The 13,859-nt window shown below is 34.7% G+C and overlaps 1 protein-coding gene across 2 annotated transcripts in view; it reads left to right on the forward strand.

Annotated features, from left to right (window-relative positions):
• The window catches only part of ITPR2 (inositol 1,4,5-trisphosphate receptor type 2), a 510,130-nt gene that overhangs the window by 278,578 nt on the left and 217,693 nt on the right, over positions 1 to 13,859 (forward strand). For both annotated transcript variants that reach the window (XM_072653450.1, XM_072653451.1), the window contains 2 exons: positions 4,343 to 4,471; positions 5,162 to 5,282. In XM_072653450.1, the coding sequence (XP_072509551.1) occupies positions 4,343 to 4,471; positions 5,162 to 5,282 (250 nt within the window). The remainder of the gene's footprint in view (positions 1 to 4,342; positions 4,472 to 5,161; positions 5,283 to 13,859) is intronic.

Genomic DNA, 13,859 nt, shown 5'->3' on the forward strand with positions numbered 1-13,859 from the left:
TAGTCCTATACAACACAACTATTATGGAAGTCATTTGCAAAACTACACAGATATGGCCTATATTGAATTGCTTGCCTTCCAAAGGGAAGGGGTGGGGAGGGAGGGAGGAAGAGAAATTGGAACTCAAAGTGTTAGGATCAACTGTCGAGTAATGTTCTTGCCACTAGGAAATAAGAAATACAGGTAAAGGGGTATAGAAAGCTATCTGCCCCTACAGGACAAAAGAGAAGATGGAGACAAGGGCAGAGAGGGATGATAGAAGAGAGAGCAGATTGGTCATAGGGGCAATTAGAATGCTTGGTGTTTGGGGGGGGAGGGGATAAAAGGGGAGAAAATTTGTAACCCAAAATTTTGTGAAAATGAATGTTAAAAGTTAAATAAATAAATTTAATTATAAAAAAAAAATCACTTTTGTCAAGATAATTTGAGAAACAAATTCTAGTCAGTTTTTAATGTAACAAAATCATTAAATATAACTATATATGAAGCACTATTATGTCACTGAGAACTAAAAAAAAAAAAAAAAAAAGGAAACTAAAAGTCACAATTATGAGCTCTCTTTGGAAGACCAGTTTACCTGTTGTTGTTGGCACCATTTCGAGTAGTTCTAGTTTAGTCATTTTGCCAGCAGAAACTAACCTTGATTTGCCAAGGGCCAGAGTAACAGATACTTGAAAACATAATAAATTTGTGACTATTTTATGTTTGTTCTGCCCTTTATTATGTCTCTTGAATTTTGCAATTTACTCACTATTTCCCTTGAAAGGTTAGAGTTTGCTTAATAAAATAAACATTTTATTTTACCTCATGTTTCATGGTATACAATGAATAATAATAGTCATAACAATACTATTAATACTTATAGCTAGTGTTTAAAGCTTACTATGTTCCAGGCACTGTGTGCTAAGTGCTTTACAAATATTATTTCATTTTCTCCTTACAACTCTGGGAGTTTTGTACTACTACCATTCCCATTTTATAGTTGAGGAAATTGATGCAAACAGGTTAAGCAACTTACCCAGGGTCACATAGCTAGAAGTGTATGAGGCTGGATTTAAATCCAGATGTTCCTGAATCTAGACATAGCATTCTACCTATTATTCTACCTAGTTCTCAGATTGGAGCAGGTAGCTCCAATTTTGGATTTTTACTGTACACTTTTCAGCTCTAATATTGTCTTTTCTTGTCTTAATTACTCTAAATACATATGGAAATGCTTTCATTCTTTCTGGATGGGTCCTTCTTTGAAACCTTCTTATTATCCTTTTCCCCATTTCTGTGTTGTTTACCTTGGCCCTGCCTGTCAAGAGCTATGATTGAATGGGGGTCATAAGACTGACTGAATTTACTCTGAATTGGATAAAGGGAAGGAGAAGGTAAAAAAGGTTCATGTATAGATGAGAATGAACAGTGAAGTGAAAGAAGATTGAGGCTAAGAACTGGCAGAAGACTCTTGGAACTAAAAGTGACAGAGTGGAAGCAGGGTCCAAACAAGATATCACTATGAGGTCTAGGAGGTGGCTACCAAGAGACAAAGTCTGGGGTTCAAGCTGCAGTTGTTCAGTACTAAGTAATGTGTATCAAGCAAGATAAAGGTTTATTTCAATACAATATACTTAGTTCTTCTGTTAGAAACATTCATGTTTTTTATGCTCAATTATTTATTGCTGGCCCTACCCGTAAGTTTCTTCTAAATTCCTTCAGATTTAGAGCTCTGGCAACTGCCCTTATAATTTTCCATGATACTTTACTCATACTTGTGTGTATGAGATTCCATTCAGAGTCACCGCTCTGGTTTACATCCTTATTACCTCTTACCTGGACTGTTGCAGTAGGCTCCTTATTGGCCTCCTTGACTTAGTTCTCTCACCTTTATAATCTACTTTTCTGCCTTAATCAGCAGTCTGACCTGCTCAAAAAGTTCTCTAATGGCCTTCCTGTTGCCCCTAAGATCAACTACAAACTCCTTTATTTGACATTTAAAGTCTTTACAGCCTGCCTCCAATCTACCTTTCCAGACTAATTATACATTACTTAGCTTTACCTATTTTATGATTCTGTGATCAGCAAAACTGGTCTACTTTTACTTTTTCATATATCCCATTTCCTCCCAATGCCTTTGCCTGATTTTTTCCTGTGGATGCAATGCCCTCCCTCCTTATCTTCACATATTAGTAGAGATTCTTAGCTTCCTTCAAAGCTGAACTCTGCCATAACCTCCTACATGAGTCCTTTCCTGTTGCTCCCCTCAACTGTTAGTGCCCACCCCTTCTCAAACTTTCTTATATTTGCTTTATATAAATTCTCACATGTACATCTTTGTTGCCCATAAAAGAATGTAAGCTCTTCTATTTCCAGAGCCTAATGTAGTGCCTGGCACATAGTAGTATTTAATAGTAGGTGCTTGATTGCATTTTCTACTTTCACTGTTACCTTCTCTCTACCCCCAGGCTTTCCATTCATAGCCCCATTACACTTGTTCAGGCCTTTATTGTCCCCCACCTGGATTATTGTAATCCAAGACAGCATAGTACAGTGAATAAAGTAACTGACATGGGGTCAGGAAGATCTAGGTTTAGATCCTGCCTCTGATATTTAGTAGCTGTGTGACTGGTCAAATTTCAGTTTCTCTGAGTCTCAGTTTCTTCATTTATAATAATAATAGCTGTAGTATTTCATTGGATTTTTGTCAGATGTAACATATGAAGGTCTTTTGTAGTCTTTTAAGTGTTACATAAATATTTGTCTTACATACCTCTGATACACAGTAGCTATGTGACCATGAGTATGACAGTTGATGCTCCAAACATTCCTTTAAGTCTGTAAGTTAAGGATCAGTTGTTGATCTGCATTTGTGGATGGAGTTTTTATATAGGGAATTCTCTGCACTGATGCAATCAAAAGTTCTGACCACAAATTATTACTATTATTATTATTGTTATTGTTGTTACAGTGTCTCTGCCTCCAATCAAGTGACATTGCAATAAAGAAAATCTTTCATTATACAGAGATGTGATCACCACTTCCTTCTCCTCTGGCTCAATATTACCTATGTACAAATCTGTCTCCTGGTTTTCAAGGCCCTCCTAGCCTCATCTCACACTAAACCCTCTATCCTCAATAGTCTGTGCTGAGTCTCAGTTTTCTGTCCCCTGAACATGTTCTATGTTTTCCTGTTTTCATACCTTAGCTCATGCAGTTCATCTCGAATTGTAGCTATTTTCATTTGTGTTGTGTCCACCCTACTAGACTGTAAATTTCAGAGGGTAGCAATCATTTATTACTTATGTTTGAATTTCTATCACTTACTCCCCACTTCCACCCTGGTGCTTAGGATAATATTCTGCAAATAGTAGACACTAATTAAATTTATGTTGAGTGAAAATTCAGAATTAAAAAAAATTCTAATAGTCTCTTCTTCCTTTCTTAATTGAATCTTTTCTGTTGTGCTTTGCTATAGCCTAGATGTTTTAGGTGAAGTTGAAGAGAAATTAAAATAGCGATTAGTCATATTTAACAATTCTTTTTACTCTTATATCATTCATATTATTATTTTAGCATGTTCTCATTTCTAGAAGTAAATCCTTTATAATGCCTCATCATGAATATGGAGGCAGCCTTGAAAGAAAAAAATGACTTCAAACACATTTATTAAGTGCTACCATGTGCCAGGCACTGTGCTAAGTACTGGGGATATAAATACAAGTAAGTAAAACAGTCCCTATCTTCAAAGAGTTTTTATCCTAATACTAGGAGACAACATACAAAGTGGAGTTAGAAGTAGAGACGGAAGGCCATGCTAGCAAAATACATGCTAGAAAGCCCCTTGAAGTATGAATCTGGAGTTGGAGGACCAGCCTTTCTATTCTAAGTTGGCTATAAGATAATGAATTTTCCTGTCATAAGAATTCAAAAAAGGTTGTCTGTTGAGTGCAGAAGAGTTGTGATCTGCATCAGTAGAGGCAGCACTCTTCAACTTTGAAATACTGAAATATAGAAGAAAAATGATGTTTCTGGAAATACCAATTTAATTAGTGGAGTGCAGAGTGACTAAGAATTAAACAGGCTGAAGGATATTGGTGAGAAAGGAATAGATGGGTGGTATATAAGAAATTTGTTTCAAGGAGGAAATTATAGTGTATTTTGAAGAAAATTCAGAAAAATGAAAGGTATGGCAGGCTGGGATTTTAGGGGGAACACTAAATGCCACAATAAAAATATTTGTATTTAACTTTTATATTTAAATACATTGGGTGGAGTATATATTTATATAATAAAATGTTGATTTGTTATTGAAATATTGTGTGCAAGCATTGTGGCCTCTTTTTATTTTCCTGTGTAGGTTTGTAACACAACTACAGATAGAAAGCATGCAGACATCTTTTTAGAAAAGTGTGTAACAGAGCCAATCATGAATATTGTTAGTGGCTTCTTTAATTCTCCCTTCTCAGACAACAGTACAAGCCTTCAGGTAAGTCAAGCAAAAGTTTTATAATAGAAAGCTAATTAATCCTCTTTGAAGTACAAGTCTTTTCATTCATTTGCTTTTGTCAGAGAGCCATTTCTATATAAAGTACAAACTATTAGCCTGTATGAGTTTGCTAGGCTTTTTTGTAAATGAAAGGGCCAATGAAAAGGGAGGGAGGGCCATCCCCACTCTCCATTTTCATGTACATGAGAATCGGGAGACTGAATTTAGTCTGTTTGCTAAAAGATAATATTAATGATATTATCCCATAAATCAATAGGCATGATCATACATGTATCATGTTAAATTTTTTCTCTTTAGAGAAAATTTATTAAATATAGTTCCCATTTTATCTTTTCTACTTTCCCATTAAGTGAAAAACATTTCTATTCATAAGGAAAATAATTTGTATTTTTAAGATAATAGATATTTTAATATTTTAAGGTTTCTGTCTAGTATATATATATGTATGTACATATGTGCATGTATATATATATACATACACACATACTCTTTTTTTCAGTCCACATATTTAGTTTTAAGGAAAGTTATATTTTTCCTGATTCAATTTATGATAATAGTGCAAGGTAAAGAACTAGTTGCAATTTGATGAAGGTTTTGAAAATTCAAGGTACTATGCCTAATATTTTAAAGGTTCACTTACATGTTTATGCATTTTCCCTTCTGTTTTAGACTCATCAGCCGGTTTTTATTCAGCTGCTTCAGTCTGCCTTTAGAATTTACAACTGTACCTGGTTAAACCCAGTACAGAAAGCCTCAGTGGAGTCATGTATCAAAACACTGGCTGAAGTGGGTATGTTAAATTGTCAAGTTTTTCTTATTCTTATGTGTATCTAAGGTGGCTCTAGTTGGAGCTAATGGACAGGAAAAACAGCTTTTCTCTTCTGTAGTTTAATAATAGGGAAATCTGCTGGTAGGGTTAGCTTTATGAAAATGAATTATAGTAAAAGTAATCTTTTTACTCTTCTGTATCATTTTTGGGTCAGAGGTTGAATATTGGTCTTTTTTTCTGCATTTAGATTTAAAATTAATTGCAATGTTGTCTTTCATCACCTTAAACCAAAATCTCATTAAGATTTTATGGAGGGTAGCTTAACTTCTATCTTAAAATTTACTAGGGAATTGTTTTTTCCGTTGAACAAATTTAATTATACTTCCATCTGTTAGTGTCCTTTAAAAAGTTTTTTAGTTTTTGTATTTTGTTTCTCATCAGCAACATTTATTGAGGGGCTGCTGCATGCTAGGGACTTGACAAATTGGAAGTGGAAGGTAGGCTTCCTAACCTTGAGGATCTCATGGTCTGTTTCAGGGGTTATCAACCCCCCAAAATATTCTATCAAGGCAAAACCTCCTGGGATACTGGGGTAGGTTTCCTTATTTGTAAAATGAGGTGTTGGACTACATAGCTTCTAAGCTTCTTTCCACCTCTAAACCTGTAATACTCTTATCCTATGTTAAATGGTCACAGAATCACAGATTTTTAGTTAGATGGGACTTCAGCAACCAAAGAACCACCATCACAAGGTATTTGATAAATGGTAATCCACTCTTTTCTTCCAGGGAGTATAACCCTTTGTCTCCTAAAGAATATCATTACTGTTTTGTATAGCTCAAAATTATAGAAGGAAAACTAGAAGGAAATTTTTCCTTATATCACATCCAAATGTGCAACTCTGCAAATTTTGACCATTATACCCTATGGAGAACAAATTTAATTCCTTATCCACATGACAGCCCTTCAGATACTTGAAAATAGCTATCAAATCTCTCTTGAATCTTCTTTTCTATAACACAAACATTATCACTTAAACTAGTCTTTATATATCATGGGGTGTATGAGGTGTTGAGGGAGGACCAGCACCTGTAGTATGACAGCTTGCTGAGGCCTTTTCAGGACTTCTTTTCCACCTTTGGTGTCCACCTTCACTCAATTCTTACCTGTGGCTCCTAGGAGCTGTAGTATGTGCAGTGGCCACGTCTTGGTAAACTGTCTTGGTAGATGGGCTAAACCAGGTTGAGGACAACCAATAGGCCTCAGACCTGTTAGTGAATTAGGCAGATGTCTACCCCACGCATGTGAAAATTTTACTCGGTAGAATGGGTGAATGAAAACAATTTGTTCCAATGGCCATAGATGCAGCTAAAACAGGTGCTTTGGAGCTCTTAGAGCTTGGTCAGACATCTGCCAAAGCCATCCATTGCATCCTGAGCCATCACCAGTCATCCTGACTTTTGTCTTGCTACTGGACTCTGATGACTCAGGAAGAGAGAGCGAGGCTGATGATTTTGTGCAGCTCTACCTCACTTAAATCCAATTCAAGCACAAGTCAAGATATCAGTCTTTTTTGAAAACAAAGAATGAACGATATTGCTCATTGTGTATCATGGACTCGACTTTTGATCATCCTCGTTGCTTTCCTCTGGTCACTCTCTAGCTTATGTGGCTCTCAAATTTGAAAACAATTCCAAATGTCTGAACACATCAAAGTATAGTGGAACTATTATCTTCTTTCTTAGTCCAGCCCAAGACTATGTTACCTTTTGTTTAATTTATTGACTGATATTCAATTTGTAGTCTACCAAAACCCCTAGACCTTTGTCAAACAAATTGTTGTATGCCACGTCTTTCCCAACTCGTATTCACGAAGGCAGTGTTTTTATTCTGAGAGTAAGACTTTACATTTATTCCTACTTAAATTTCATCTTATTAGATTTCCTGTTTTTTGGTTCTGGACTCTGTCATTATATGTGTTAACTTTGTAGGCCTTGTGTCATTATAGTTGTAAGCATGCTGAGGTTCTTCACTTGAGACTTCCTTCCAAGTTGTCATTAGACCATTCATTTCTTCTCTGAATTTAGCTACTCAATCATGTTCAAAGTATTTTAAATATACTATTATCTAGCTCACATCCCTTCATATTTTCCCACATTAATAGCCAGAAATATTTTATCAAACACTTTCTTAAGATCTAGGCAAACTCTGTCTACAGCATTTGTTTTGTAATAATAGCTCTGTCAAAAAGGGAAACAAGATTAGTCCAGCATGACCTGTTTTTTGCTGGAACCAGACAGCTTTTTGTGATTGTTGCTTTTTCTTCTAGTTGTTTACTAACTGGAGAAAGCAGAAGAGAAATTGTTGATTGTGAGTCAAACTATTTTCACTAGGACAAAGAGGGCAGCACTGCAGACTTTCAAAGCTGGTGGTAGCACTTCTCAAAAAGTAAAAAAAAGGCAGCAGAGCAGCAACTTGTTTATGTGGCTATTAAAATATGAACTGTAACAGCTTCTACACGCATGTTTCAGGCTGCCTACACCTAGGCTAATGTGATGGCAAAATATTTAACCTTGATATCACTACTAAAAACTAGTTGAGTTTGAGATCTATGTGCTGTTTACCACAAACTATTTTATGTTTAAACCAATTTAAGTAGTTTTTTCAAAAGCAGTTCTGAAATATAGTATAAATTGACAGTTATGATGATATTTTGTCTGTAGGTATTAGATCTGGAAATACAAGATCACCTAGCAAATACATCCTTGTATTTTACACTTTAATGATAGCACCTGGTAATATTTGTTTAGCCCTTAATGAGCTGAATTCGGTAGGGGAGATAAATCTACCATATGGTCTTAAACACTGCATGGAGAGCATGCTGATAATCAGCAGTACTTAAAAAGTGGGAAATTAAGAACACTGAATCACATGTTAGATTTCATGTTGTGCTTGCTATCTGAAGTCTGATTTTAGGAATGCATACATATTGTGTGACAAACTCATTTCTTATATCATGGGATAACGTCTTTGGAGATTTTAAATGTGTGGTAACTTGTTAGTGCAGCATAATACTTATTATCAAGATACAAACTTTCTCTGCTGGCTAAAAATTTATGATTAAGTAGAAAATGTTAATGTGGTAGAAAAGTTTTTTTTTTTAAGTCTTTACATGATTAAAGGAAGTATGTAAGCAAGGTAGTTTTTTAGAAAAATAAGCTCAGGTACTTGTAGAACCAAATGTCTATATTGGTGGCATATTAATAAGCACACTATTATCTATTAAGCACTATCTGTGTTCCAGGCTATGTGTGGGGCACTGGGAATACAAAGCAAAGAATGAAATAGTATGTTTCATTGGGGAACATATATTCTATTAATGAAAACAACATTCTTCACAGATAAGAAAATATAAAAAGATGTATACAAAGTAAATTCAAGGTAACTTTGTGGAATGAGGGAGGCAGTGTTAGAGGGGTGGTATTAATAAAGGTTTTATGTCAGAGGTGACCTTTGAGTTCAGACTTGAAGAAAAGTAGGGATTCTAAAAGGTAGAAGAGAGAAGAGATTGCATTCAGGTACATTCTATTCCAAGGCATGGACTCAAGAGATGGAATTTCATGGCTGAGAAACAGCGAGTAGACCAGTTTGGCTGTATTGACTATAAAGAGGAGTAATATATACTAAGTCTAGAAAGGCAGGCTGGAACCAGATTGTAAGGGCTTTAAAGGAGAGGCGCTATATGACTTTTCTTTTTTATTTGCATCCCTAGTGCCTAGAGTAACACTTTGTACATAGTAGATGCCTAAACATTTGCTGAATGCTGAGAGAATGATACTACATGCAAGAAGAGCAGCGGCACATAGGCCATTCAGCTCTAGAATTATCTTCCCTTTTCTTGGTGTCACCATGTAATTCTGTAGAGGATTTTCCTCTCAGAGTTTATGTGGGGCATAGACCCTGACTCATTATTTTTTCTTTTAAATTATGTTTGTTTATTTTTAACATTAATTTTTAAAAATTGTGAGGTCCAAGTTCTTTATCCACTTCTAGCCCCTCTCCCACCCATTGAGAAGGCAAGTAATATGATATCCATTATACATGTGAAATCATGCAGAACGTATTTCCATATTAGCCACATTGCAAAAAAAAGGGAAAGAAATTTTAAAAATGAAAAACTACAACCTCAATCTCCACTCAGCATTCATCAGTTTCTCTCTCTGGAGGTGGATAACATTTTTCATCATTAGTCCTTTGGAATTCTCATGGATCATTGTGTTATCCATTCATTATTTAAAGACATATTTTGTTCTAATATTGCCTAGATATTCCCCATGTCTCTTCTTTCCCCTTCCTGGAATGCCATTTCTCATATGAAATATGTTTTTCAGTAATAAAAAAGAAGGGAAAAGAATTCAGCAAAACTGATTAATTCATAAAATAATTTGCAATTTTATGCAATGTTTGATCCCAATGTTGGACACCTTCCCACCCCTGTCCAACCTCTGCAAAGGAATGGATGTGGGTGTCTTCTTATCTATCTTGTTCTTTATAATCTTAAAATTTTAATTTTCAATTGTTTTGTATATATTTTTTCTTAGATATGCTTGCTTAACTTTTCATGATTTCATCTGCCTACCTATGCTTCTCTATATTCATCATGCCCATTATTTCTTAAAGCACACTAAACTTTCATTACATTTATGTACCGTGATTTGTTTAGTCATTCTGTAATCATTGGATATCTATTTTGTTTCCAGTTTTTTACTACCACAGAAAGTACTGCTATAAATATTGTGGTATATATGGAGCCTTTTTTTTGGTCAATGACCATCTTGGGGTACATGCTTAGCAGTGGAATTTTGACAGGTGTAGACATTTTGATCTTTCCTTTATTTGCATAATTCTAAGTTGTTTTTCAGAGTGGTTGTACTAATTCACAGCTCTATCAACAATGAATTAGCTTGCTGGTCTTTCTATAACTGCTCCAACATTGACTATTCCTATCTTTTGTTTTCTTTTCCAACTTGCTGAGTGTGAGGTGAAACCTTAGTTGACTTCTACATTCCTAGAAATTTTGGGCAACAAATAAAAATATGAATATTGATCTAGTTCAGTGCTTTTTAAACTGTGGGTAGTGGGACCTCATCTGGTATCACCAGGGGAAAAAAGTTTATGAAGCTCTGAATTCTAGTCTATAGTTAATCATGACTCTTCTAGAATGGGGTAGCAGAGTGAAGTTATGATAGCTGGACACTAAGCTCAATGAAAGATTCCTACATGTTATGCTACCAATATCTTAGGTCCTACCTGCTCTCTTCTATCACCCTGTGCTCTCTCACTCCCAAGACACTCACTTGTCTTCAGCAGTGCTAGCTGTAGACTAAAATTAAAGTAATTAGGCTGGCTTGGTCTCTGCCAAGAATTTGCAAGTGAGATGCAAACATATTTTAATATAGTATAATGTTAATAAAACATAGTAAAACAAAAGAAATTAGCCAGTTAACATAAGTGATAAGAATTTTAAAATTTAATTTATTTTTAAAATTCTGGTTCTAAATTCTCTTCCTCCTACTCTTCTCTCCTGTTGAAAAAGCAAGAAAAACAAAACCTGTTACAAACATATTTCTGAATGAAGCCAAACAAATTTCTACTTTGGCCGTGTAAAAAACAAACAAACAAAATGTGCCTCTGCATGTACTGTGGGTGCATGTCCTTTCTGTCTAGAGTGGGTAGCATGTTTCATCATTAGTCCTGTTGAATTGTGATTTCTAAGCCTTTTAAAATTCTTTATATTTATAATATCATTCCTATTGTATAATAATGTACTATTATACAATAATATAATTGGTACTGCTCACTTCATTTTGCATTACTTTATACATGTCTTCTCTGGTTCTTATTAAACATCCTGTTCATCATTTCTTACAGCACAATAGTATTACAGAGTGAAAAAAGTTTAAATTATAGTAGAGAGTAAATGATTTTCTTTAAAATTTTTAAGTTGAAACAGATTTTCTTTTTGTTTACTGAGTTGTTGATGGAATTGTAAATTGGGAGAACAGTTCCATCAAACATAGCAAGCAGCATTATCAAATAACACCTATCAGTAGCCTCATTTGCGTTGCATTGTGAAATGAACTATACAAAAATGCCAAAGTCTGCCTCCTCACAGTACAAATTGAGCTAAATGCAATTGCTATCTTCCAGGACATCAGTGACAGACATAATAATTCATCTTATGTTAAATATCTACTGCAAAAATTTTATTTATATAACTTAAGAAGATAATGAGCAAGTGAATTAAGTTAATAAGGGGTTTGAGGAAGAACCTTCACAGAAAGTACTGTCCTTGCTATATCTGAGACACAAGTCTCATGTTATTCATTACTCGTTGTTTCTTAGGTTGCTACACATCTTTAAAATCTTGGATAATGAATGTTTTGAAATCATGAGTTATTGCAAATTTAATGAGTATATGCCCTGGTAAATCCTGATATTTTCAGTTTTGTTTTTGGAAACTTGTGAGCTTTTTAGAACTTTTAGAGGCTCTGTGTATCATAGAACTGATGGGCTTTGTTAATTATACAGATTCAATCCATACAATATGCTTATATCATCTTGTCTTCTCATCCTTGTTGCTATCATCTTCTGACTTAACAGGTTACTTTCAACTTACTCAATAACTTTAGTACCTGGTTTACGGTCTTCTGTTATCCTCAGGGACTTCAATATTTATATTGTCAACCCTGCTATCATCTTGACCTCTTTCGCTTTAGTGACCTGCTTCTCTATCCCATTTTAGCCATATGCAGTCTCTTGGGAGTTACATGACCTCCTAAAATGAGAAATGTGAAATTCTACTTCCCAATCTTAACCTTTTCTCCTTTCCTATCTCCTACTTAACCTGCTTTCTTCCCTTTTAATGATTTTATGATAGATGCAAAGACAGATACTAGAAGAAAAATAGAAGAGTTTTATGTGATTTGGTATGAGAACTACTTTCTAGAACAAAATGAATGTGTGTGTTCTTTGTTGCTGAAGAAGACCATGCCATCAGAGAAATGATGACATGACTTGCACTTGACTTTGTTTTGAGTGAGGGAGGGCTGTGCAGGTCTCCAGCTTCACTTCTCCTCCAGAGCCATCTGAATCCAGTGATATTCATCAGGATGACTGGAGATGACCCAGGATGAGGCAATTGGGGTTAAGTGACTTGCCCAAGGTCACACAGCTAGTGAGTGTCAAGTGTCTGAAGTTCTGACTCCTGACTCCTGCACTGGTGCTCTGTCCACTGCACCATCTAGCTGTCCCTGAACAAAATGAAATGAAGCTAACACGGAATATAAAGATAAGAAAATGAGGTTTTAAGCTATAATGAGGGAAAACGAAGGATTAAAAAAGAGACTTATGGTTGATGGGATGAACAGAGAAAAGGTAGTGTTGCTTATCTCTGATTTTGCTTCTATGACTGGATAGAGCAGAATAAAAATGGTTAATATGCAGCTGATACTCAAGTCAGGCGATAGGAGAATACCTACTTGCCCTTGGTGAGTTCAAATCACTTGGCTCAGATTAACTACATCTGAGGGGACTGAAAGGATTGGCATATGGGTAGAGAAGTAGCAAAGGGTATAATGAGAAATTTCCTATCAGAACTATGCAGAAGTGAACGGGGATCTTCAAGATGGAAAGATAACTTTTCAGTTATTTAATAGAGAGGATTCTTGTTCAGATATGGGTTAGACTAAATGGCTCCTGGGTTCCTTCCTTTTCTGAGATAATATGTAACTATCATCAAATAAACTTATATTTCCCCCAAATGTAGATTATTACAAAAAGTAATAAATAAAGTAAAACTTCCTAAGAAAGTTGCAGTTGACAAATATGTTTCATACCTGTTAACCTATTTTTTTAACTGAACACTTGCTAATAATTTGTTTGGTTTTCTAAGTGTTTTTATATTGATACGCTGTGAAGTACTTATCAAATGTGAATCATCAAGTCATCAAATACCTTTTTGAATTTTTAATGAATAGACTTTAGTCTTGAAAATTAAGGTACTCTCAGGGTAAAAGCTTTCACCAATATCATGGAATAATTTACTGGTTAGGGATTAAAAATGAAAATTTGATAACTTCCTCATCCTGAGCCATAGCAAATTAATGGTTGGGTGATGGAGCTTGCTAAAATAAATTTAATGATTTAGTCTTATAGAAAGAAATTCAGTTTCTCATATAGTATTATCATATGTTGAGGCCAACTGAATTAAAAGTAAATATGGATGTTGACATTTGATTTTAAACTTAAAAAAATGTTTATGTATATTTTCTGTTTTTAAAAAATGTGCGACACATTAAAGACTTATTAAAGATTAATATCTTTCAAACTATAAAGAAAACACACCAAAGTTTTTGTGGATAAAATCAAATGAATCAAATTTGAACAGAAGAGTAGTCCTATTTTATTATTTTTTAAAAATCTGTGATAATTTTAATAAGTTGAACATTTTGAAGATGTTATAGTTTTGGAATACTACTTAGACATCAATACAATTTTTAGTTCTCAGTACTTAACAGGATTGTGAAGTACCATGTT

The sequence above is a fragment of the Notamacropus eugenii genome, chromosome 3 (assembly GCF_028372415.1).
Source record: "Notamacropus eugenii isolate mMacEug1 chromosome 3, mMacEug1.pri_v2, whole genome shotgun sequence".
Classification (NCBI taxonomy): Eukaryota; Metazoa; Chordata; class Mammalia; order Diprotodontia; family Macropodidae; genus Notamacropus; species Notamacropus eugenii.